We start from the raw sequence: 26,118 nt of genomic DNA on the forward strand, positions 1-26,118 counted from the left end.
CTGGGGAGGAAATCAAAGGCTGTGTTTAGGATGGTTCTATCACCACTGTTTGATGACAGTGTTGTTGGCAAACTCTATTTTGACTTATTTTTCTAAACTTTATGGCTGTAATTATGCTGTCCCCTTGACGGGATTAATCAGACACAGCTTCTTTCCTGGGGATAAGTTTAATGGATCTCGACTTTAATTTCTGTTCTTAAATGTGATGAAGAAGGTTTTCCCAGGTGTTAAAAGATTGTTATGGTGCCAGGCTAACTAAGAATTACACAACATTATATTCAATTGTGCAATCATTGAAATGTACAAGGTCTATAGTGGTGCAGGCCTACCATGTTCCATTCATCAGCCTCATAAAATGTGACTGCCATTAACAAGATGGTGTTTTAACCCTCATCCAACTGACATATTTAACCAACATGGACCATTGCCAAAGAATATTACTAACAAAACTATTTTTTTTCTCTCGCTATTTAATTATGTCTTCTAAAGAACATTTTGTTATTATGATTATTATTTGTGCAAATTTAATTAATCTTGAAAGCTATACTTCTGTATCATATAATTTGCAGCTCTTATCCAAAATACAATCAACATTATTAGTTTAACGTTTTTTTCCGTCCTTTGATTCTAGTATTAGTTTTCAGTAATTTCAATTAAACATTATTTATGTTGGATTTATATGACGAAACCAATCTAAATCATTTTGACCACAATATAAAATAATTGAAATAAACAGATGATAAACACAACGCCAAATGGCAGCCAATTCAGACATGTAATCTCTCCAGTGTGTCCTTGGTCTGCATCGAAGCCTCGTCCCAGTAGGTCTTGTCAGAAACACCTAGGAGGTGTCCAGAAGGCATCCTTGCTTGTATCCTGAATTGTATTGTTTTGAATGCTACCCAAAGCTCATCGCCATAAGACAGGGTAGGAATATAGATTGATCTATATCTCAACAGCTTCACTCTTAGACTCAGCTCTCTTTTTATCACAACAAACTGGTATAGCATCTGCACCAATCTTTTTCAATCTCCTACTTGTGAACAAAGCCCAGAGAAACTCCTCCACTTGGGGCAGCAACTCATCCCTAACCCAAAGTGGGCACTCCACCCTTTTCCCTGGCTAAGAACCATGGGCTCAGACTTAAGGTGCTAATTCTCTTCCTAGCTGCTTCACACTCAACTGCAGACCACCCCAAAGCCGAAGGTCACCGTCTAATGAAGCCAAGAGAACCACATCAAGTGCAAGAATGAGAGACTAGATCCTGAGTCTATCAAATCTCATCCTCTATCAAAAGGCTGTGCCAAACAATTCTGTCCATAAATATTATCAACAGAATCAATCAAAAGAGACCGCACTGGTGGATACTGAGTCTGACTTACTGCTAGCAATGTAAAACCAAGTTCTCACTGCAGTTGTATAGGGACCAGAAAAGAAAAAAACCACTACAGGCAGTTATAGAACAGACATTTTCCTCATGCTATGGTCAAGCATGCTGGCATGTGACAGGAGCAAATAGCTGCTACCTTCATATCTTTGTTTCAGGAGGAAAAGAGTACATTTTCCAACAAAGCTTTGAACAGTTACATCAGCAGGTGGAGTTTTCCTCATTCCCTGGAGGGTCATTACTGCTGAGATTGGGGCTTGCAATACAGCAACATCAGCTCTCCTTTTCATGTGTAGGATGACCTGAGAATGCCCCAGCGGTCACAGGTAGATCCAGTGATGTCTCCAACTTTCTGATAACTTCCAGTTTGGGAAATTTCCCAACCAGGTGATGAATTCAGCAGTGAAATGTTTCTTCTTGAGTGTGCCCCCACTACCCCTTTGGTTCTGTACGATGCTTTAATTTAGGAACAGCAGCAAACATGAACTGAAAATATCATTCCAGTTATTAAAACTGCAGGGCATGAAGAGAGCAAAGTGAACCAGAGCCAAATTCACACACTTGGCCAAATAAAGATGATTCTGATTCTGCACACACTGAATGGGGTGCTTTTAACTGTGGTCCTCTGGCACCCGAAAACATTTGTATTTTCAAAAAGCACTAATCAAAGCAGACATAGAAAAAAATGTGATATTATTAGGAACAAAATAATAAGTCACAAAAGTTTGAAATGAAATGGGGAAAAAAGTGAGGTACGATGAAAAAAAAAATTATATATACACCTCTGGGGTAGAGAATGACTGACTGCTTTCTTTTCAGATGGGCTCAATCTACACCTTGCTATTTTTTTTTCCTTTAAATCAATGAATGACCTGCTCAACCTGCTTTGAGGGACTTGTCAGTAGCCACAGAAACAATTAAAGGGCAATTTTAAGTAATTCATCTGCAACGTTTCCTGCTCCAATCTGATTAGACAAAATTCATTCCAATGTTTAAGTTAATACAGACAAACCAGATAAAGATAGAAAACCAGTCTTTCTCCCAATTGCATTAAAAACAAACCTTAAAAAACAAACTTCTCTTTCCAGCTGTAGTAAGACAGATTACAAGCTACAGCCAAATTATCACAATCAGCCATCCTCTGACCTGGTGGTATACTTGCACATAAACCACTACATTGGACACTGATGACACCATACCCTGCCACCCACTTTTCAGCAAGTGTAAGTGCTCAAAAGAATTTATTGAAAAAAAAAAAAATCTCTAACACCTTAGAAGTTCAAAAATGTTATTTTCATGCCTAAGAAAAAAATCCTGATTGAGGTTGTCATAATTCATGCATGAAAAGGTTAACTAACTAACTAACTGTGTACTCACACCAGGCAATCCATACTGGGCACATGGACATTTGACCATCAATGTTCAGTCTGTTCGATACATGTGATCGCTGCTTGCTGTGATCAGGGCAATTTGATAAGTGAATTATGCTCTGGCCCTCTTGAGGAGGTGGGCACATCTACACCCAAGCTTGAAATTACTAATGCTTCCTCAACAGCTGGCTCCAAAAAAATCCCTGTGTTATATAATTAACAGACTGTACATATGAGAGAACAATGAGCTATCATTCCCCAATTAAGCCACAAAACGCATAAAATCACGAAATTCATTTTTTTAAAGAGCATTTGTTTTTGTGAGAGGTAGAGTGAGTCCTGTTTTTTCCTAAGTTACACCAGAAACACATTTTTGACTCATCTGGACGAAGCACCAATGAACTCATGCCATGTGCCACCCCCCTCCATAATTCACAAGAATTGTTTCTCAAGGTCAAGTTCAAGGTTAGGTTTTTCTAATTTTAAGGGCACTTTTCATGACACAACTTTTTCACAACATGACCTTCATGCACACTCCTTAAAATTTCAACCAGTTCTCACTACTGAAGTACAACAAACCATTTAGCAAAGCCATTAACATAAGAGTCGCACTGCTAATAAATTTTGCATGCACAAAATGATACAGGCAGAACTTCATGAAATACCAAATGATGCGATAGCTTGAAGTAACTCCTCATATTATTCGTATCCTGTTAGATAGTGATGGCCATGACCTTATTGAGCTTGATTATGAAGGGAGTGATCGTATTGGTTGGATTATTACATTAGGAAGGCATGACTGGCCATACTTGGGGCCTTCCTGTCATCATTATGCTAACATCAGTAATGTGGTCAGTGCTGTGATAAAAACAATATGTAACATTTTTATACATATTTCCATGGTTTTTATGGAAGTACTACAATGTAGTCATAATACTACTGAACTCAAACACTTTAATTTGGTAGTGAACAAGGTTATTTTATCCTGGAGATGACTATTTGCAAGCTTTCTTGACTTCTCAGTGGATTTTAATTCTCATAAGTTTATGCAAAAGAGATAACCAATGACAAGAAAACACATTTTCATTCTGTATTTCACACGTTACAAAAACTACTAACTTGCCATGGATTCTGAGCCATATGAAGTACTACATCACTGAACCTCTGGTTTACTGCAACTTTACTTGTACATATTGTCACATGTGATGTGACAATAAAAGTGATTTGATTTGATTTGATATGCAGTACTATGCTGGCATTTCTTGCACTCTGAGCATGAAAATGAGGATGGTAGTACACTTGGGCCAGCTGTAAAAAGTCTCATTTCCTTTAATTAGTCCGAAAGGAGGGCAGGGACCTTATTATTCACTATAATCTTCTACAGCAAGTGACACCACACATGAAAAGGTCAAGGTGTTCTTTATATGTTCTGCTTGATCCTGGCTCTGTCTCTTACTTGTATCCATAGGGGAGCGAATGGTACAAGCAGTATTTCGTGAAAGCTTCCTGGCATGATTCCCGCATGCTCTCATTCATAGCTGCTCTGTTCCTGGAATTCAGCAGGATACTAAACACATGATCAGGTGTTCTGGTGCCGCTTCAAGGACTGTGCCACTGTCATCATGGCTTAGGTCCAGACTTTGGTTGTGACATGAGCATAGAAGGACAATATTTATTTTGTTTTCTGTTATTGTTCTCTTGTTCTGTTGTTCTGAATTAAGTGAATGGACCTCCACAGAATTATGTGTGTATATGTAAAAATCTTTGTTATGATTATACATTCTTTATTTACATATGCTTTGGCAACAACCCAGTGTACAGTGATTCATAGCCATCTGTATTTTAGAAGCTGAGAATGTCATAGTTTCCTACCCACATGTAAAGACTCCATATGGCAGCTCTTCAGCTGCAGTTATAACAGCTTACAACACCAGTAGGAATGAAGAGTGCAATAGCTTCTCTATATTTACACTGCCTACAGGCAATAAATGTTAACACCTTTACCACTTCAAAGGCCCCTGGTAAATGTAAAGTATTCTAGCGTAAAGTAGAAGTTCAATAACAAACAACTTGCAGCTTTAAAATAACTTACAGTTGTTAATTTTTTATGTTATATTTTAAACATAAGCCAGGTACAAGTCTACTGTATGCCATGCACTTAAGCATTATATTAATTGTATGGGGCAGGTCCTTTTTGCAACAAGAAGTGATTAATACAAATAAATAAAATTCAGTAAGTAAATAATTCAAGCAAGCAAGTGGTTACAATTATGCTACAGTATACTGTTTATCAGGAAATGCTGGGTTTGGAGTGGTAAGACTCACATCCAGACATAGAAACACGACCTTCTTTGTTTAGGTTGTATTTAGATTAAATTCACTTCTTAAATCCATCCATCCATCTTCATCCGCTTTATCCGAGGCCGGGTCGCGGGGGCAGCAGCCTAAGCAAAGCACTTCTTAAAATCTGATTATTATTTTAGTACTAAGGTGTAAATTTTTCTGTAGAAGTTTTGCATGTGCCATCATTTGCATTTTAGAGCTGTCCACTGTATTGGACATGATATCCGGTAGCAATCGTGTTCAATAATTCATAAGTTGTTTACACTGAAATTATCAGTGTTATTTCCCCCCACAACCCCTATATTCTGCTGCACTGTTGGGTGCAGCAGTCATTATGGAAAAAAAAGACTACTTTGTTTGTATTTTTCACGTTCCTACTCATCTGGATAGAAAAAGACAAAAGTAACTATTTCGCTGACACAGCAGTATCAGTTAAAATTTAGTAGAATTTTTCAAATCACCACTATCTCTCTTAACTAATATTTAACCATTTAGCATTTTTACATTTATATTTTCATTTTCTTACTAATTTTTTTCTTTCTCATCTCCTTCCACCTCACCTGAAGCCTCACTCCTAAACTGAAGTTAGGGCTCTTACAGTTACAAGAGCCAGCTAAACAATAACATAACATTATGAGCTAATTTTAGACTTTAGTATCCTAAGCTTTTTTAATTACGTTTGATTACACTCTCACATTGCATGAGAGTTTTAATATTAGTTTTATTATTTGCTAAGTGCGAGTCTGCCCACATTAGGTCCCCTTCTAAAAAGTTTCAGTAACAGTGGCAAATAGCAGTAAACAGGAGCTAACAGCGGCTAATTAACTCACCTTAGTATCACTGTCATCAATCCCACATGAGGTATATTGACTCAGGTAAATCCCTGAGTGACCGTGGTCCACGCGATCCAGTGACTACAGTTCCAGTGACTGAGGTTTGTTACTTATCCTGACACAAAATTCTGATATGCATCCAAAGATTTGAAGGGCTTCGGATCTCGTCCAGTATAATTCGAGGGGTTGTTGATAGCATAATAATATAAATAGTGTGGCGTGAGGTCAGAGAGAGTGCCAGGGTTGCACTTCACAGCATCAGTAAACACTCTCAGAGGCAGTAAGTTAACATCCATTTTAGTCCTCCCCTTGCCCAATTTCTCCACATGACAAGTAAAATGTTTGCCATGAAAGTGTTTTTCTCCCTTTAAGAGAGAATATACACTGTTAACTCATAGTTGCCATAGTTTATTTCTTCTGCATAATGTTTAGTAATTTTTTCACTTACCTGACGTGTCAGCATTGTTACATGTCCAAAATGGCCAACAGAGATAAGCAGTCACGTGTCTGCAAAATCCCCTCCTTTGGATTATTCTTGCTTAAAAATAAATAAATAAATAAATAAATACAAATGTACACATACCCCCACAAGATGTTGTGAAGGGGTTTTCTTAACAAAAGAAAGAATACTGTGACCAACCACTTTATAGTGTTGCTGATTTGGGCAGCGCTTTACTTCTTTTGAAGAATGCACCACATTGTGGCTTTTTGCTATGTCTCTGACAGGTTTGTTTCGTTGTTTTTTGCCTAATGATCACCTCCTTCACTCTTTGTACCTTAGACTGAGGTACAACATTTAACATTTTGACTCCAGATCTTTTATTCTTTTTTTTTCATGAAAAAGTAAAGGAACAGACCTCAACCGGCCAATTGTCCAATTAGTGTGGAGCCTGTGAAAATGGGGGACTAGATATGAAAATGTAAAAACAGATTTAAAAATCCCCTGAAGTGGTGTACAGAGGGGGAAAAAATAAAGAAAATATGTAACATATTACGAAAAAATATAGACCTCGTTATGCACAGCACTTAGCTGTCCCCTCTTTCACACACACAAACACACACAGAGAAAAGGTAAGTAGGGCTTTAAAACACAAACTGTTGTAGTAGAGTACTTGTTTGGCTGGGCAAAGTGTCGTGACCAAAGCGAATTAGTTTTCTCAACATTCCCAGTTGTACAGCAAGTAAAAGAGGGAGGAAGCTATTTATAGTTTACCTTTGGAGAGACAAAACTCAAGTGGCTGCATCTCCCCATCTTTGGTTTTTCCCTTTTTCTTCTCACTATTCACTCACCTTCATCCGTCTCCGTCTGTTGCCTGGGTAACAGTAACTGATGGAGGCTCGGAGTTTTGGGGGACAAAAGAAAAAGTGTGATGTGGATGAGAGAGGCTTATTGAATAACCTTGTCCATGTATGTGAATGGTTGTGTGCGTGCATGAAGAGATGCTTTCATGATGTAATTTGAGAGAGAGTGCGTAGAAGTGGACAATTGCTTACTTATATGTGCGGAGCACCTGCACGTCTAGATGACAATTTAATGTAAATGTATAAAATGGCTTGAGCAATGAGCTATTGTTTGTAAGGTTATTTGTATGTGAGTGGATGTAAATTTCAGTTCTTAGAACATGTAATTGCAGTGCATTACAGAGAACAATCAGTAAACCAGTTTCTTAAGTAATGCCTTAGCTGCAGGGACGGCATCTACTAATTTCAAGCTCATTTCTGGTTCTATAACTGGAATGTACTAGATTTATAGAATTTCATACTACAAGCCACAAAAGTTGAGAAGTTTTTAGGGTGCACCGTCTTGTCCTTTTGTCCAAACCTACATGAATCACAGCCATGCTAAAACTAAGCAAAGCTTCAGAGCAAGCAGGAAGACATTCACTGCTAGCGAAAAAGGTTTCTTTTGCTGAAGAGTGTCGTTATATATTGATGCATCACTTTAAAGACATGTACTCTTGGGTGGCAGACACATTTTTCTCCTTTCCTCATTCTGTATCTCATTATTGATTAATCCCAATTCCTGCTGTTCTTTTAATGGCCCCTCAAAGTACTGTAACTGGAAAAAATCCCTTTAATATATATTTGAGCTGCTTGTTTTTCTCCCTTCAGTGCTAATGATAGCAGATGTGTTTTATTCAAAGCCATTAATGACTCAAGCACCAATTTGAAACATCTGTGCTATTTGAATTGGATTTGAAAGTGATATTAAGACCCCTGACATCTATTAGCATTCTATAGGCAATCACATTCATTAGATATTTTCTCTGCAGGATAGTACATTTTTATTTCCCCACCTTCTCCTAAGCCAAATTTAAAGGCAAGTCAGGCCAGGTCTGGGCTACAGTAAGTGTAAGCAAGTGTCAAAATGCGCTCTTTACAGGACATGAAATATACTTTGTGGAGCTGGCATTGAACTGAGGAGACATTGCTGTGATATGTGAAGCAAGAGAAGAGACCAGCAATAGGGTGTTTGGGGGTGGGGAGAGCGGGAGTGAGGGTGAAAGTGAGTTTTTGATTGCATCTGGCACAAATGGACAAAGACTACCTTCCCCTTCAGCTGCTGGCGCTCGCTGACAGGTCTACTCGCGCAAGCTGTTGTGGTAACACTTGGCCGACAGCTGCAGATACAAATAAAGGCCTCACTTCAAGCGAAACGACAGGGGATATAACAAGGGCTGAGGCCCCAGCTGCCTCTGATACAAGTAAACGGGCTGGAGCACCCTAACATATAAAAGCATCTATAATCACACATAGCTCCATAGCACCCGCCAGCTTTCAAGGCAAGAATATGTCTTTCTCTAGCAGGAGGCAAAGTCATTTATTTTTCAGATTTAGCCTTGTGTTTTATTATGTTAAATACCACACAGTCGTCACTGATGTCACCACAAAAACAAAATAGTCCTAGGTAAACCTTGGGAAAAAAATTAGGGACCAACAAAAAAATGTGTGTCAACCATTATTTTCCCACATGCTGCTCTTTACAAATATGTACCATTGTCCACACTGTGATGCTTTTATCCTTACACAAGAGAAAATCCATTCTCTGACACTTTCACTACTCAGCCTTTGCTGTTTTTTTTTCAATCAAAGTCACCCCAAGAGTCTCATTGTTCAGACCCTCTCACTACCTTCTTACCAACAGCTTTAGCAACTCAGGCCCCATGTACACTAACAGCACTGCAAATATTAGCAACACATTTCTAATCACATATTATTTTTTTGCCATGCTACAGCAAATGAAAGAGCCATAATGTGGTGTGGTTGAGTGAAGTGGGGGTTTGAAAGTGGGGTAGGCATTGTAGAATTTTTTATTCATTTTTTTTCCAGAAGTACTAATTTCCCGCAGTAATGAACAGGCAGCGGTGCATGGTCATCAGGCAATTATATTTGGTTACCATGCAAACAGTGAGCATCACGGGATGTTGTTATACTGAGAAATAGACCCAGGGTCCATGACAGTGGTAGTGAAATACTAGCTATTATCTAAATGCAGAGACATTTTTAAACATGCGTAATTTTACAATACACAATGTTTTAGTTTTTTGGGGATGCTCTCATGAGTAGAACATTCAATTATCCTTTTTTTGTTGGTTTTTCAACACTTTTTTTCTGGTTGTTTTAAATTGCAGTTTAAGGGATTCCATATCATCTGATTTATGCTGCTTATTTTGTAATGTGCAAAACTACCTGTGCAAAATGTCATCGTTTATAAATTAGGAAAAATAGAAAGAAATAATAAAATAAATATAACCGAATGCCTTTGATACATACCATTGGGGTGCAATGGTATATACTTCCAGAGCTGAAAAAAACAAATAATACCAAAGTGACAAAAAACTGCAGATCCTCTAGGTGTCCTCTAGGTTGTTGGTTGACAGGTGTCCAAGGAGTCTGCTGGGCCTTATCCACTACTCAGAGTCACTGAACTGGACTTCGTCAAAGTGGCATGACCCTATTGCATCTGACTAATATTCTAGCTTCCCTAAAGTGTGTATTCCAGTTGTGGTGAGAGAAATTCTAATTTTCTTTAGTGCATTAGTTAGAATAATTAGGTGATCTGTGCATTACTGTGTTGCACTTCTCCAGTTTATGAATGCAGCTTGCTAACTAAGCAAGCTAGTGCTAGCTAATAAAATAGCACTGGTGTCTTCTGGCTAAACCTATTTAAAGTTCATGAATTGCAGACAGCATTGCTCTTGGGGACTTTAACAAAGCCAATCTGAGCCATGAGCTTCCCAAATACAAGCAGTATATTAAATGCCCGACCAGAGAGGAGAGGACATTAGACCACTGTTACAGCACGATCAGCGGGGCCTATCGTGCGGTGCCCCGCGCTTCACTCGGACTTTCTGACCACGTCATGATCCACCTAATCCCCGCGTACAGACAGAGGCTGAAGCTCTCCAAACCTGTCCCGGACCAAAAAACTGTGGAGCAACGAGGCTGTGGAGGAGCTTCGCACGTGTTTGGAGACTACAGACTGGGACACAATGAAGGCTGCTTCTAACAGCTTGGACGAGTTTACGGACACTGTCACCTCCTATATCCACTTTTGTGAGGACAGCATTGTGCCATCACGCACCAGGGTGAGTTATAACAATGACAAACCCTGGTTTACTCCTAAACTCAAAAAGCTGTGGCTGGAAAAGAGAAAGGCGTTCAGAAGCGGAGACAGGGACTGCTACAGAGAGGCCAAGTACAGGTTCACTAAAGAAGTGGACATTGCTAAACATCAGCACTCTGAGAAGATGCAGCAGCAGATCTCAGAGAATGACTCGGCCTCTGTGTGGAAAGGTTTTAGGAATATCACCAACTACAAGCCTAAAAACCCCCACTCCACTGATGACTTGCTCTTGGCCAACACCCTCAACGACTTTTACTGCCGTTTTGACGAGCCAACAGGCAGCCTTCACACCTCCAACGGCCCCAACAATAGAGACACTTTGGACACTCATTCCCTCACCTCTCCCCCCTCCATAGAGCCATCACCACCTTCAAACACTTCACCTACAACACCCCCCTCCTCACCCCACACAAAAGAGGATTTCACACCACCTCCTCCCACCACAACTCTTCATATTGATGAAGAAGGTGTGAGGAAGCAGTTTAAGAGTCTGAATGCTCGAAAAGCTCCCGGCCCAGACGGTGTGTCTCCTGCCACCCTCAGACACTGTGCAAACGAGCTGGCCCCAGTGTTTTCTGGCATTTTCAACTCCTCACTGCAGGCATGTCATGTGCCTGCCTGCTTCAAGTCCTCAACCATAATCCCTGTCCCCAAGAAACCTAGGATCACTGGACTAAATGACTACAGACCCGTGGCTCTGACATCTGTGGTCATGAAGTCTTTTGAGCGCCTGGTTCTCTCCTATCTCAAGACCCTCAGGGCCCCCCTCCTGGACCCCCTGCAGTTTGCATACAGAGCCAACAGGTCTGTAGACGATGCCATCAACATGGCCCTACACTTCATCCTGCAGCATCTGGACTCCCCAGGTACCTACGCCAGGATCCTGTTTGTGGACTTCAGCTCTGCCTTCAATACCATCCTTCCAGACCATCTCCGAGGCAAGCTTTCCCAGATGAATGTGCCTGATCCCATCTGCCGGTGGATCACTGACTTCCTGACGGACAGGAAGCAGCATGTGAGGCTGGGAAAGAATGTCTCGGACTCCCGGACCATCAGCACCGGCTCCCCTCAGGGCTGTGTTCTTTCTCCCCTGCTCTTCTCCCTGTACACTAACTGCTGCACCTCCACCCACCAGTCTGTCAAGCTAATCAAGTTTGCAGATGACACCACCGTTATTGGGCTCATCTCGGACGGGGATGAGTCTGCCTACAGGAGGGAGGTTGAACGTCTGGTGTCCTGGTGCAGCCACAACAACCTGGTGCTGAATGCCCAGAAGACAGTGGAGATTATTGTGGACTTAAGGAAGCACACAGCTCCACTCCCCCCCATCATCCTGACTGACACCCCCATCACCTCTGTGGACTCATTCCGCTTCCTGGGTACCACCATCACCCAGGACCTGAAGTGGGAGCCCACCATCACCTCCGTCATTAAGAAAGCCCAGCAGAGGATGTACTTCCTGAGGCAGCTGAAGAAATTCAACCTGCCAACACGGACGATGATGCAATTCTACACTGCAATCATCGAGTCCATCCTCACCTCCTCCATCACCGTGTGGTACGCTGGAGCCACTGTGAGGGACAAACAGAGACTGCAGCGTGTTGTGCGCTCTGCTGAGAAGGTGATTGGCTGCAGACTCCCATCTCTGCAGGACCTGTACACCTCCAGGACACTGCAGCGTGCAGCTCGGATCTCAGCTGACCCTTCTCACCCTGGACACAGTCTGTTTGACCTGCTCCCCTCAGGCAGGAGGCTCCGGTCCATTCGCACCAGAACCTCTCGCCATAAGAACAGTTTCTTCCCCTCTGCTGTTGAACACATGAACAATAACCGTATGACTGTTCCCACCACTAACACATGACCCTACGCTGTGTTCACTGCATCATTCCATGTTTGGCACTGATCACCACCTGCACTCATGTATATATCATGTATATATCTATTTATCTACTTAGCACTTTTAATTCTTATTCTCATTTTTATTTTCATGTCTATTTAAGCTTAATTTATAACAGTATTTTTGCACTGAAGCACCGCAGCAATTTCCTAATGTTGTAAACCCGCTCAACATTTGGCAATAAAACCCTTTCTAATTCTGATTCTGATTCTGATGTAGGTTTGAACGCCACTAAAGAACAAACAGAATGGGAAAAAAAAAATGGGAGATAAACACAACACTAAGGGAAACCAAAACAATCTTTTTGTAACTGCTCATCTGCGGATCTGATATGTTATTTATCTGTGTACTCCAAGGTCTATAATGCAGACCTTATCATTTAGTAAAAGACTGAAGAAGAAGATCTCTCAGGTAGATTGTTCATCTAGCTGAAAGAGGAAGTTGTGGGTGCAGGATGCTAAAGGTCTTCCTTTAGGTGAAAGTTGTAGTGCAGGTGGGAGGAGCGCAAATCACCCCTAATTCAGTGGTGTAATTCACAAAGCTACGGCTCAAGGTAGCATTATCTGCCATAAAATCTTTTCCCTCTGTGTGACAGATCCCTGTGGTATGTTAAAGGCGAAGACAGAGAGGCGTAGTAATGAAGGGATAGGATCTAAGACAATGTAGGAAGGGGTGGGGAGAAAATGATGGTAACATGTATTCATTCCCATGGAGAGAAGGACAAAATGGAAAGGTCGACCCGGTGCTTTCCAGTTAAGCTGTAGAAGATTTTAATTCAGTTTTCAATCACAGTATAATCAGATTTTATGATTAGGTAGGGACTTTTGGTCACTGTAATTTCTCTAGTGATTTACATGGCTCGAGCTGAGGACTGGACTGGAAATTATTTTTCACTTTCGGATAGATTTTTTCACTTCTATCAAAAATCTTTACCTTTCCAGTCAATTTAAAACATATACCGTTGCATAAGTCTTATAAAATGTTATTTTTCAATTCATAGTTCTCAACAACAGCACAAGTCTACGACAGCACGTAGTCTTAATCCCAAATGACTCTGATGTTCAACAGTTTGTGCATACTGTTGAACATCAGAGCTTCCCCTGACCTAGTAACTGAATTATTACATTAATTAATTAATTAATGATCGAGACAAGCAGCTGTTACATACAGTATAATGCCACTGATAGAGATTTGTACCATATAATTCACCCACTTATTTTAGGAAGCCTGCTATGCTTTGCATTACCAGGAATGAAAGAATTACTCTAAGTATTTCTTAATGAAACCCAGTAATAGACAGGCATGTGATTTCCAAGGTAAATAATTGGAATGGGAACATTCATCTTGTCATTCACACTGCAACTTCTACTTGGACATAGAGAATGGAGAGCAGATGCTAGGGCACATGCCACTTTAACTTCCTGCTGGGAGAGAGGGATAGTAGGAACAGATACTGCGCAGGGAGGAGGTTGACAAATAGAAGATGGTGACAGAAAAAAATGGAGTGAGAGGGAAATGATGTTTAGCCTTTGCAGACTCTGTGTGAAAGACAATGGCATAAACACAAAAACAGTCCATTCAAGCAAGCCCAAATATATTACAAGTACACACTTGGATTTGTGTGTTGTGGTTGTGATAGCTTGAGTATTGTCATCTGTGGGATAATGCGTACATGTGATCTCTTTGTTCTTTAATCTTGAAATTGATCAATCTTTTGACTGCAAGCAGTTTAGCTTGTGAGTATTTCAGTGTAATTTACTCTTAAGTATGCAATAAAGGTTGTTTTAGTCCAACCTTCCTTTGTAGCAGGAGGTGGCTGATTACTGGGGTTCAGTGAGCCACTGCCTCTCCTATGCACAGATGGTGGCTAAACCACAGAGCATGTGTTGCATGTGTTGGCTCTGCATGGTGTTGTTTCACTGCATAAAGAAGCTTATTAGGATCATTAGGGAGTTATGCTTGTCAAGTACACATAAAAGTCAAAAAATTTAAGGCTCTGTAGGAGCTATTGAAGCAAGAGAGTGGAGAGTGGTTCAAGTGAGGGGGCGAGAGAGAGACGGTGGAAGGCTCAAAACTAATCAGATATGTAGTTATTAGATATTTCTTTTTACAAAGATAAGGTATTTACAGTTAATCTTTCTTTAATCCTTTACTTTTTTTAAAAAAATGTAATGTGGCAAAGCATCTGGTTAGACATCTGCTGTTGCAGATTACTTTTTCCTATGAATGGGCCAAAGAGAAGTGACACATCTGAGATATCCATGGTGACAGTGCTATTTTGGTCCTCAACAGAAGCAATGCCATCAGATTGAGAGTCGTAAGAATTTTACAGAGATTAGATAGAACAACAGAAATTGCTACATACTTTATTATTGCTATGCATGCTTGAGTGCAAATCTGAACACCAAACTCAGATGCAAAAATCATAATAAATGCTGACAATGCATTTTGTAAGGAAGCTAGTCAAAAAAAGGCTCTTGTCCAAAGACTTCGGACAACATGCGAAATAGCCATTTCACTCATTCTTCGTGATGTCTTCTCAGGTAATAAAAGTAAATATGCTGCGCTTATCATTTATGAAAGTGTAATAATAATAATAATAATGAACAGGAAATTGCAGTGGAAATAGCGTATGCAAATAGTCTGATTTCTTAGCTACATTATTACAACACATCAGTTTATCTCACCACTCTTAAGAAGACTGACAGCTCAGATTAAACAAACAAACAAAAGAATCTGACAGCATTGTATTGTATATTTTAAAGCATAACAAATCCCTGACTGGGCATGTTGCTGCTCCTTTCAATAGCTCTGTTGTCTGTAATTAGTCAGTGATTGAATATATTTAATGCACATTCACTACAATCAAGATTAATAATAAAGTCTAATGAGATTTTGTTTTGGGGTCCTTAACCTCTCGACTGTCTGCTGCTCAAAGTAGTCATATTTTTTCCAGCCAAATATGTATGATGCCACCATATTCAAGCTCCCCTGTAAACTGTCACGATTGAGCTTTGTCTGTTTTTTTTTTGTTTTGTTTTTTTTATAATAGTGAAATACATAAACTGCTTCTTGTGTCCACATCGATTTAGAAGACACAGACATCTTCTCTAATGTACATTCAGTATGAATATTCATGTATGATTGCATGATTATAAGCTGGAGTTACTCGGTTTTTTAGCTTTACTCTGTTTTTATAAGATGGTTTATAACCACAAGCTAACATCTAAAATTCATTCATGTATTTGGGGTTTTTAGCATCTTTGTCTGTTTTCTCTTCATTACACTATATAACTCAGTCACTGCAGTAAAGTAGTTTTATACATTTATGTATTGCATCAATTTGATCTTTATCACCCCCCCCCCCAGTTTTTCAGATACATTCTGAAGTTGTACATTTTGACTAAGATCATCAGCTGTTTTTCTTATATATAGCAAACATCTGCTTGTTCGTTCAACAGGCCAGGATCTGGATTCAAGTACACAGTGAAGCTATGGTGATGGTGTTTCCTAATGTATCAAAGGGTCCTTCATTTAACATTGCTTATACAGTTGGATTAAATGAATGGTGACTTGATTTAGAATGCATTCTGATTCTGGGTATGTGCGCACGCACGCACACACACACACACACACACACACACACACACACACACACGCACGCACACACACACACACACACACACAGAGACTCTCTCTCTGAGAAGATTTACAGATGGCCTCTTTATATTTTAAACATGTAATCTACCTTACATACATGCCAATATATGCGTCCTATTTCTGGGGTACTAATTGTTAAAAGAAATGTATCCAAAATATTAGGTTTCTGCATGTTTTTTTTTCACCTGTAATTTAAAATGCTAGAGTTATAGTCCACAGTAGTGTTGTTAAAATGTTTCCTTTTAAATATGTATACCGGTAATAGAGGATTTCAGCTTTCATAGAATGTTAAGATTCAGAAAAAAAACCCAAAACATTTATTCTAGAAGCCCTGTGATAGGTTGTCTGTCTAGTGTTTACCCCGCTTGCTGTGACTGGCTCTAGCACCCTCATGACCTCATGAACTATATTTCGTTACCCTGTATTTGTACATGTCTAATGTCAATAAAGTTGAATCCTAATCCTAATCCTAATTGAAAAAGCTGGAACTGGAAAATACTGGATGGATGGATTCAAGAATATGTCATGTGTTGTTAATTAAAGTGATATTGCATATGCATACCAGATTCTAGTAATATGGTCGTAGTGTTACAATGGTGTTGCATTACAAGTTAACTATATGAGGCCATGATGAAAAGAGGGTTGTTCCTGTTTGTAGTGAAATCAAATCAAGAAAAAACAAATTAAAAAAGCAAAAAACAAACAAAAAAATAGATCTAAGAATCAGGATCCTTTTGAGTTTATGGACTTTCAAATTTTGATTATTTAAATATCTCTGTTTAATTCTTAGTTTGCTTAGTGTTTATATCTGCTTCTTTGTTGAGTTCTTTGTTGTAGTAGAGTATTCTTCCCTCACTTCCATCCTGTTGTGTCAATTCCACTATATTGAGTTCATTAATGTCTGGATTTCCCCATTTAGTTAATACTTCTCTCTTCCTGTTTTATTTAAATAGTTAGAGTTTTGTTTTACCTTCCCTCCCATCTCATTGTCCTTGATTGCTTTTACCTGCATCTTGATACCCAGCTGTGTTCTTGTCTACTGTTCTTGCCCTTCTGTTTATATACAGTGCTGCCTTCCCTTTAGGCTTTGTCAGTGTCTGTTTACATTCTCTATGTGCTGCTTATGCCTGTAAATACAGTTTATAGTTCCTTTTTTCAATTTATGTTTTACTTTTTGAACTCTTTAACAGCCTAATAAAACTGCTTGCTTTTTGTTGAATCCAGTTTGCCTGCCATATCACACTCCACACAGTCTGCATAATCTGTAGATTGTAACAGTAAGATAAAAAAAAATAAATGGGTGTGTCAGTGGTGCAAATAACCACAATTCAACATGGATTTCCAGTTAATAAAAAGGAACTGACTCCATGTCACTTGGTATATTGTCCAATCTATTCAGTTCAGTATTCTGCTTGTCTTTAATCAGTTTCCTCTTTCATGCAATATTCAAAAATTGCTTTTCTCATGTGTTTTATTCTTAGTTTCTCATATATGGCTTTACTTTGCTTTACTTAACTGTTTGTTTCTGATATAGTCAATTGTCAACTGTGCACCATATTTCTTCTTATTTTTCTTCTTATTCTTCTTATTTTCAATCTTACTTCTGGTTTTCCTTGTACATATGTTTTCTCTTCTTTTTAGTTTTTGAACACACTGAAATTTAACTACTAAATAACAGTAAAATTATGCTATTATTTAACTGTTTTGACCAGTTTACTATAAAAGATATACACGTTTTTCACAACTGGAGGTGGTGTTGTTTGCAAGTAACATGCACTATGTGGGCAGCATTCGAGGTCTTAGGCGACCGTGGCTCAGGGGGTTGGGAAGCGTATCTGTAACCGGAAGGTCACCGGTTCGATCCCCGGGCTCTCTGTCCTGGTCGTTGTGTCCTTGGGCAAGACACTTTACCCTACCGCCTACTGGTGATGGCCAGAGGGGCCGATGGCGCGATATGGCAGCCTCGCTTCTGTCAGTCTGCCCCAGGGCAGCTGTGGCTACAACTGTAGCTTGCCTCCACCGGTGTGTGAATGTGAGAGTGAATGAATAGTGGCATTGTAAAGTGCTTTGGGTGCCTTGAAAAGCGCTATATAAATCCAATCCATTATTATTATTATTATTATTAGGCCATTCTGTTGGTGGAAAGATTTTCTAAGACGAGGTTGTGGTATATTGCAGTCCATGATTCCAGAATGTCATAGGTTTGCTACATTAATTAGAGACCCTAATAGTTGTCATTAGTGATAACAGAATGGACTCACATCTTCTTTTTTTTCCTCACCAGTAATATTATATGGCTGAGTCAATCTCCATCAATATTGGTAGGTAGACTGCCAAACCGTGTCAGAGCATGACTTGTGGCTTATAAATGCCATAGGTCATCCTCCTGAGATGTTCTTCTCAATTCCGACCATACAGTAGCAACATAGTTGCATAGAAGCAAAAAGCAACAAAACTTAACATCCACAATCTCTGACAAATGTTGTTGTCATTGGTGTTCTTATCTACTATTAAGAAAATTAGATTAGCTTTGTATTGGTTTGCTGTTTGGCTTGATTTTTAAAACAAGAGCAACATTTGTGATTATTACACAAATGGTTTATTCGTTATTTTAATTTTAAATATTGTCTCTTTGTCATTTATTATATTATTGATGTGTGTTTTATTTTCATCCTAAAGGTGGGAATACCTTTTTAAAAATTAAAGATGTATATATCTGGGGATAATTATGTTAATTTTTAGTCAGGGTTTAGTCAGTTTAGTCAGGGTAAATTTGTTACTTTCTCAATTGGGAAAAAAAAAGGTTTGTAAAATTGTTTAATAATTCAGTGCTGGTGTCTATAGCTATATTCAATTCAGTCTGCTGAAGAAAGAGAATAAGGAGTAACTGAGAAGGGATGTAATGGTGGTAATCAAGCTTGACAGGGGAACATGAAAGGAAGGAGGGAACATGATCTAGTAGCTAGTACAGAGAAAACGTGAGGTTAGGGGAATGAAAGGCAAAAAAAAAGTCGGGGCCAAGAGCAAAAAGACTAATAAAAAGCTAAAGGGTGATGTTACAGAGAGAAAAGTAAAAGGTAAAAAGAAAGAATAACACAAAGTAATTTAGGAGCAATAGAAAAAAGAAATGCAAAGTAAGGAAAATAATCACGAACTGCACTAAATCTTCAGAAAAGTGTAGAAATATGGGGCTTGCAGCCACTCTCCTTCCTGTAAAGTCATTTAGGACTAAAGCAGCAGGGATTTGTAGGGTTTGAAGATGAACACAAAACCCATTTTCCCTCATGGCTACATCTGCCACTATGAATTTATATGGCTGTTGTAGTGAAGAGTAGAGAAAAAATGTGATCAAACATGAGGGAGAATGGAAACTGAGAGACATATAGTAATCAAGCAAGAGAGAGAGAAAAAGTGGGAACAGTGGGAAGTGCAGAGAAAATTGCTGTGAGATTAGATGATGAGGGAAATTTGAGAGAGAAAAATAGAAAGGTAAAGAAAAAAGTATTTGAAAGACAAGTTCACCAATGCAACTTTTCAGAGAGTCTTCCAGTATTTTCCAGTATTCCCATAATAGTTGGTGATCCAACATGATGACAAGCAGTACTTACCCAGTCAAATCTAAAAATAGGCATTAATTAAAACATACCAAAGTGAAATCAATCTCTCACCTTATGTCTCAGGAAAGCATTGTACTGTGAAACAATGGAGTCTGTAGTTTCTCTCATGTTCATGGACGCGTGCAGGTTCTGTAAACAAAAACTGGAGGAGCTGTTTGCACGTGCACATTGCACAAGCCGCAAGCAAAATGAACAAGTTACACTGTGATTTATCATCTCAGCAGAAAGGTTTTCTCTTGTTAATCACGTCAGCATACATGTGTGATGTTGAGGAGTTAAAGTGCAGTGTGAATAACATTTTTATAACTCCTTTAAGGACTCCTTAAGGACAACTTTCACAGAGATGGTTCAGATGACGAGAGGAGACATCTGCTGTCGACAAAAAATCAAGTTCAGTAGGTGCAGGCTCCGCTAGATATTTTCATATTAGCACGTAATCACTTGCTTGACCGGATGTGCTAAGTTTAACTAGATATTTTGATACATACATCCATCAAATGCTTTAGTAATGGTTTTTAATCCTTCCGTGGACCTCTGGAGAGATCTATCATTCCACACAGTGCTCAAGCCTTTTATTTCAGCTCTGAGTTTTTCCGTTGTTATAAAAATATATCTCCTTATGCTTTTTTATAAATTCAAAGTTTTGGCCTTTTGTCTGTTTTCCCATTTTTCAGAGATATGTTCTCCTCACATGGCAGCCGCACTACAAAAAATACCACAGAATATGATGGATTTCTGTAGACCTACTACAACAACAGGAAATACAATTTCTTTTCAAAACCCAGTTTCACTTGTAGTTTCCACAGTGTGCAGATAGCAACCACCTGACACTTCATTATAGATCAGCACTTTTTTTTTTAATTTAAGTGGGATAATTATGGGTTTTCATGGCAAATTATGTTATACTATATAGATCCACTGTAGAGTGTGTAATCACATTTTCATAGAAAGTGACAATTAATATTTTAATTTCACTTTAAGTGGATATTGAGGTGAACTAATACCTATCTATGTAAATGTTTTAGGCAGCATTTTATCCATATTATTTTCATTTTTGACAATCATTTAATGGTTGTCCTACCAAACCATCGAATGTGACACCATTATTACCCTGTGCCTAAAATTAAATGTAAGTCTATTTTTTTTCCTGTTGTTTAGAGGAAACCATTGCAGACGAAAAATACTAAGGGGAATTTGAGAATATATTTCTCCAAAGCTGCCATCCTTTTGGAGATTAATGGACAAGCATGTGTATGATACTAGTCCTCTCTGCTGCCTCACCCCTCAGCATATTTGATTTATGGACACTCGGCAGTGCATGAGTTCTAATTTGAAAGGGGTTTGTTTTCAGTCATGAAGATGGAATTTTAAATGTTGTGATGAATGAACCCTTGTGGTTTTTATTTATTACTCTGTGTGTGTGTGTGTGTGTGTGTGTGTGTGTGTGTGTGTGTGTGTGTGTGTGCATATGATTTTCTGTGTTCCTATTTGTGCATGTATATGTGCATGTGCCCGTATAATTTTGTAAATATAGCCGCACTGTTATTTATGTACTTGGAAAAATGCTGACGCTGTGTTTTCTGTCTGACATTATAAATTTATCACCCTTAGGTAACTATGTCTTGCAGAATTCAATATTACGTCTCACCTATTGGGGGCCAGTGTGAAAAATCAAAGAATAAGTCATGCCCTCCGGTACTTCCAACCATTCTGTCTGTGCATATGGATTTACGTTATCATCCAACAACTGCGTATGGCGCGGTGTTTGATGTTTCTGTGGTCAGATATTGAATGAACCTTGGAGAAATGTGATGCTCCTTGGTGAATTTACAGGGGTATAGTAAGGGCTTAGGGAAGAAAGAGAGTGCAAAACAGGCTAATAACCTTTGTGTATTGGTATGTGTGCTCATTCCGAGGGGGGTTGAGATGCAACATTGCTACAAAGAAAATTATTTATGCTGAACTTCTGTCTGTAGTTGTTAGTGAGACTTCAAATAAGGAATGGAAACAGCAGTGGCATGTACATAGTATAATGCAAATCATTTATTCACTTTATTGATTTGATTTGCAACTCATGATGTAAAATGATTCCTGAGAACTGCAGAGTTTGGTTTGTGGTAGTTTTTAGTATTATTTATTTTTATTGTGTTTTATATCTGCTGTACATGTTCAGTTCAGTTCACTGTATTCCATGTGCCGAATACAGTGTGTTACATGTATCTGTAGCCTTCCTATCTTCTAATGGCTTGCTGATGTCTTCATTGCTATAGGGCTATGCTCTGTTTTCTTCCTCTTTCATGTATAAAATACTTTCGCCCCTCATCAGCTTGTGTTGTCTCATAGAGACTGGAGATAGAACATAGAAGCCTAGTTACCATTCATATTAACACATTGAGTATACATACATTAAATTTGTGAAAATGTGACATGCTTGTTGATTACATCAAACTTGCAATACCCTTTTCTCCACAGTGTGAGATTATTGTTATTTTTAAAGACTGGTACAAATAGACTTTCTCAGAACTCTGTTAGCCTCATGTTGCTTTGAGAACTCTCATGTCAAAGTGTTGATTGCCAGACCTCCTTTATTAGCTGGCAAATTGTGCTAATTGGCATTCAGCCTAATATAACTGGCACTGAGGCGGTGATTATAATTGTTATTATAAGATGCAAAGCCCTCTCTTTATTTTGCAGTTTGTAAAATTAAAGCTGGTTACCAGTAAAATATCTTAAGTTCTCTGAATTTGCTCTCATTAAGAGTTGTCGTTGTGTGCCTTCCTGATATTCAGTCTTTTTCTCCTTTGTTTTACTTTTATCCAGGGAGGCCTCATTGCACTCCTCCTCCTAATCCTCCTTTTCACCCTTGTGCTGTATACCCGCCATCGATGGTGCAAGCGTCGCCGTATCCCCCAAAAGAGTGCAAGTACCGAGGCCACACACGAGATCCACTACATTCCCTCCGTTCTGCTCGGACCGCAGGGCCGTGACAGTTATCGGGGTTCTCGTAGCACACACCAGCATGGCAGCTCTGTCATTGGAATGCCTATTCGTGAGACTCCAATTCTTGACGATTACGACTGTGATGACGAGGTGGACGCAGGCGGGCACTCACTTAACTCCACACCCAACCAGATCCACAACAAGCTTAGTGATGGGAAGGTCCTAGATGACTATGGAGTTGGCATCCAAGGACATCAAGATATGATGTGCAAAGAAGACGATATTAAGCATAATTTTGACAAACGAGGTAGGTTGGTTGTCTGAAAGACATTCTCCTTGAAAATGAAATTAGAATTATGGAAATATGAACACTGCACGCATGAAATTAAGATTTATGGGATCCCTGTCATATTAACTGCATGATGTTGGTTTTGTTCCTATCATGCAGCTGTGAGCAACATACTAAAAAAAGAAATGGCAGGTGTCATAGGAAATGTGTCGTGCTCAGTGGTAGCTGTGCTGCTTTTATGAGCATGTTTTGTACATCCATAGAGTGTCTCTGTGCCAGGTGCTTAGATTACTCAGCATGGACATTTCACTTGGCTAAGGCCAGCCCACCCATGTTGTTGATTGCACAGCATGTACTGCTTATATTTTTTCAGAAAAATAAGTAGTTTTGTATGATTCCTGCCATCATCTAACATTTGCAACGATACTATCTTTAAGTTGGTCCTACTGTTTCCTACTAAAATAAGGAAGCCACAGTCTCAAACATACACTGCTGCTTCTTGGCTGTCATATCTGTCCATTCACCTACTATATGTATCAAGTTCAAATCTAATGTACTGTCATTTAACATCATTTGTGAAGGTCAAGCGACAGAGGCCACTTGTCACGTCAATTAAATGCTGACTTGTGTCAGTGGGCGGCTTTTTAATCCCTGGTAAAAAGAGTCATGGGTCTCCACTTTGAGCAAGATAAATATGTTTCGTATAAAGTAATGATGAAACTTTTTTTAGGCAATAAAATTTAAAACTCCACTGCAAACATCGTTATTTCAAGCTATGCATAAAGTATTTGTTTACAGTACCCTCACAAACCTTCTCTGTTGGACTGCAGTAACTAATTGTAGGTTTCCTTGGTTATTTGTTCTGTATCACAAATTTAAATCAATTAACATGCTAAAAATCCTCAGAATTATGAAGTTGATGGATATTTTAATTCATTTAAATCATCCTATTTAAGTACTGGTCTATGTTTTAAAAACATTTATAGAAGGGAAATCTATGGAAAACCTGTTGTTTGATGCAGTTTCAGCATTTGTTTTTTATAGAGGAAAAATTAATAAGATGATAAAATATCATTATGTCTAGAGTTTTGAACAAAACACTGACCTGAACTCACTGTAATTGCAAAACTCTAGGATATAGTACTTTCACACACAAATGTCCATATTCACATTTACATCAATTTAATCTCCAATTCTTTGAATTCCTTAGATTAACTATAGAGACAGATTCACGAGCTATTAATCTTTCAGCTACAGAAATTTAAAGACATGATTCATCCATAAAAGTGACCAATTTAAAATTAAGATCTACCTCTATTCATTTATCCTTGACATTTTTAGTGTACTGGGCTAGCAATTCATCCTCTCCTCTCAGTCTCTTTTAGATCACATATATGTGGTCTCAAATAAAGCAGCCCTTATCCAAAAACACCCATACCAAGCAGGTGTTTCTTTTGTAAATTTGTTGTTATCAAAAAAATTATCAAAGTTGTAATTTAGGAAACCAGTCTTTTAATAATATCAAATTGTTAAAATTTGGTATAAAACTAAACTTATTCGAAATCTTCCATAGTCTTAGATTTAAATGGAGATACTCTCTCAGAAACAACTGACTTGAAGTGCACTGTTCTTTGTATTTAGTAGAGAGACTGACAGGAAAATGAGCTAATGGTGGACGGTGATAAATTGCTAATGTGACTAATGCTTTGTTTTGGATGGTCAACAACTACCTCCCAGTGGGATAAAATGGCCCAAGCCTACAGGCTCAATATGTCTGTCTAGAGGACAAAGGGTTATGTGATTGTACTGTGGTTCATTACTGTCAACCATAAAAGCATAGTGAAGTTCTTTGTGGCTGGCATTGTTTATTGGGTTTTGGCTGCACTATGTGTCTAATTTAATAGATTAATTAAAATTTAGTCTACTACTTGTTTTCACAGAATTTGCCATGTACTTATTAACCTAGCCCTTGCATGTTTTCATTTTCTTCAATGGCCCAACTAGTTTGTTGACTCATGCATTAACCTTTAATGTGTCTATATGCAAACATACAAGATTAAAACCACAAAAGCTTTATTCTCAGAATATAATTTCCCCAAAACCAAATGCATTAGAAGTCCAAGGGGTGACTAACTACTTCAGATATTCAGTGACTGGCCTAGGACTCACACCGCTGCTCTGCCAACACAGTCCTGAGGGCATCTGGGATGGGGCCACTGGTCTTCACATTAATAACAAGCAAATCCATCCAATTTCCATTTAAAATGACTCTTGTTAGTCCTATCTAACACACACTCTGGAGCAGAGGTAAGCAGCAGAATGCATTCACCTCACTGGTTCATCCATGAACAGTGCACTAACAGGCTCGGTAGTAATGTATCTCACTTATTTTGAAAGTAACTTTCAAGGTCACATTATTCTCTGACTGAATGCAATAACTAAAAGAACAAAACAAACGTATGTTTTTTATAGAAAAGCTTGTATCAATGTCTATGGCGAGAAGGTAACTAAAGTTTAGAGTAAATAATATTTTTTGTTATCGTTGTTCACCTTACATTTTTGGAAAGGATATCTACAAAAAGAGGACGGGGATTTATAGTCATAAAGTATAGCAGTTTCAAACAAACCTGTGTTTTAAGTAGCTCTATATTTTCTGTGCTTTAAGTCAGACCCCAATATTTCCCTAGCATGGCACGAGTCCTTAAACAAAACCATTAAAATGTTTTAAGATGTCTTAGACACCACAGGAGAATTTTGTATTGGAGATAAAAATGTGTTCTCATGACGCATATCACTGCTACAAATTCTACATTAACACATTTGTGATTGGCAAAATGCATTATGTGGATTAAAATGATTACATTTGGCACACTGGATGGGCATGCATAATGGTAATATACTAAACATGAGTATCCAGATTCAAAACAATGTATTGATTTCTTCCTTTGCTCATCCTCCACCATTTTCATTAAATTAGGCGTGGAAGTTTTCTTTATTCATTTTCTTTCATATTTTTTAGTTTTGTTTAATCTGACACTGAGACACCACACAAACAGGCAAACAAAACTGTCAACATAGCTTCGCTGGTTAAGGCTTTGCCTCCTTGGTGGATAAAAAGCAGAACATAATTTCTGATATAATAAAAAAAATGGTCT

The 26,118-nt window shown here is 38.6% G+C and overlaps 1 protein-coding gene across 2 annotated transcripts in view; it reads left to right on the forward strand.

Moving 5' to 3' along the window:
- Positions 1–26,118, forward strand: part of LOC120714478 (astrotactin-2-like) — a 285,359-nt gene that overhangs the window by 65,337 nt on the left and 193,904 nt on the right. For both annotated transcript variants that reach the window (XM_040000717.1, XM_040000718.1), the window contains exon 3: positions 22,555–22,981. In XM_040000717.1, coding sequence (XP_039856651.1) covers positions 22,555–22,981 — 427 coding nt within the window. The remainder of the gene's footprint in view (positions 1–22,554; positions 22,982–26,118) is intronic.

This window comes from Simochromis diagramma, unplaced genomic scaffold, assembly GCF_900408965.1.
Source record: "Simochromis diagramma unplaced genomic scaffold, fSimDia1.1 OVJJ01000596.1, whole genome shotgun sequence".
NCBI classification, from domain to species: Eukaryota; Metazoa; Chordata; class Actinopteri; order Cichliformes; family Cichlidae; genus Simochromis; species Simochromis diagramma.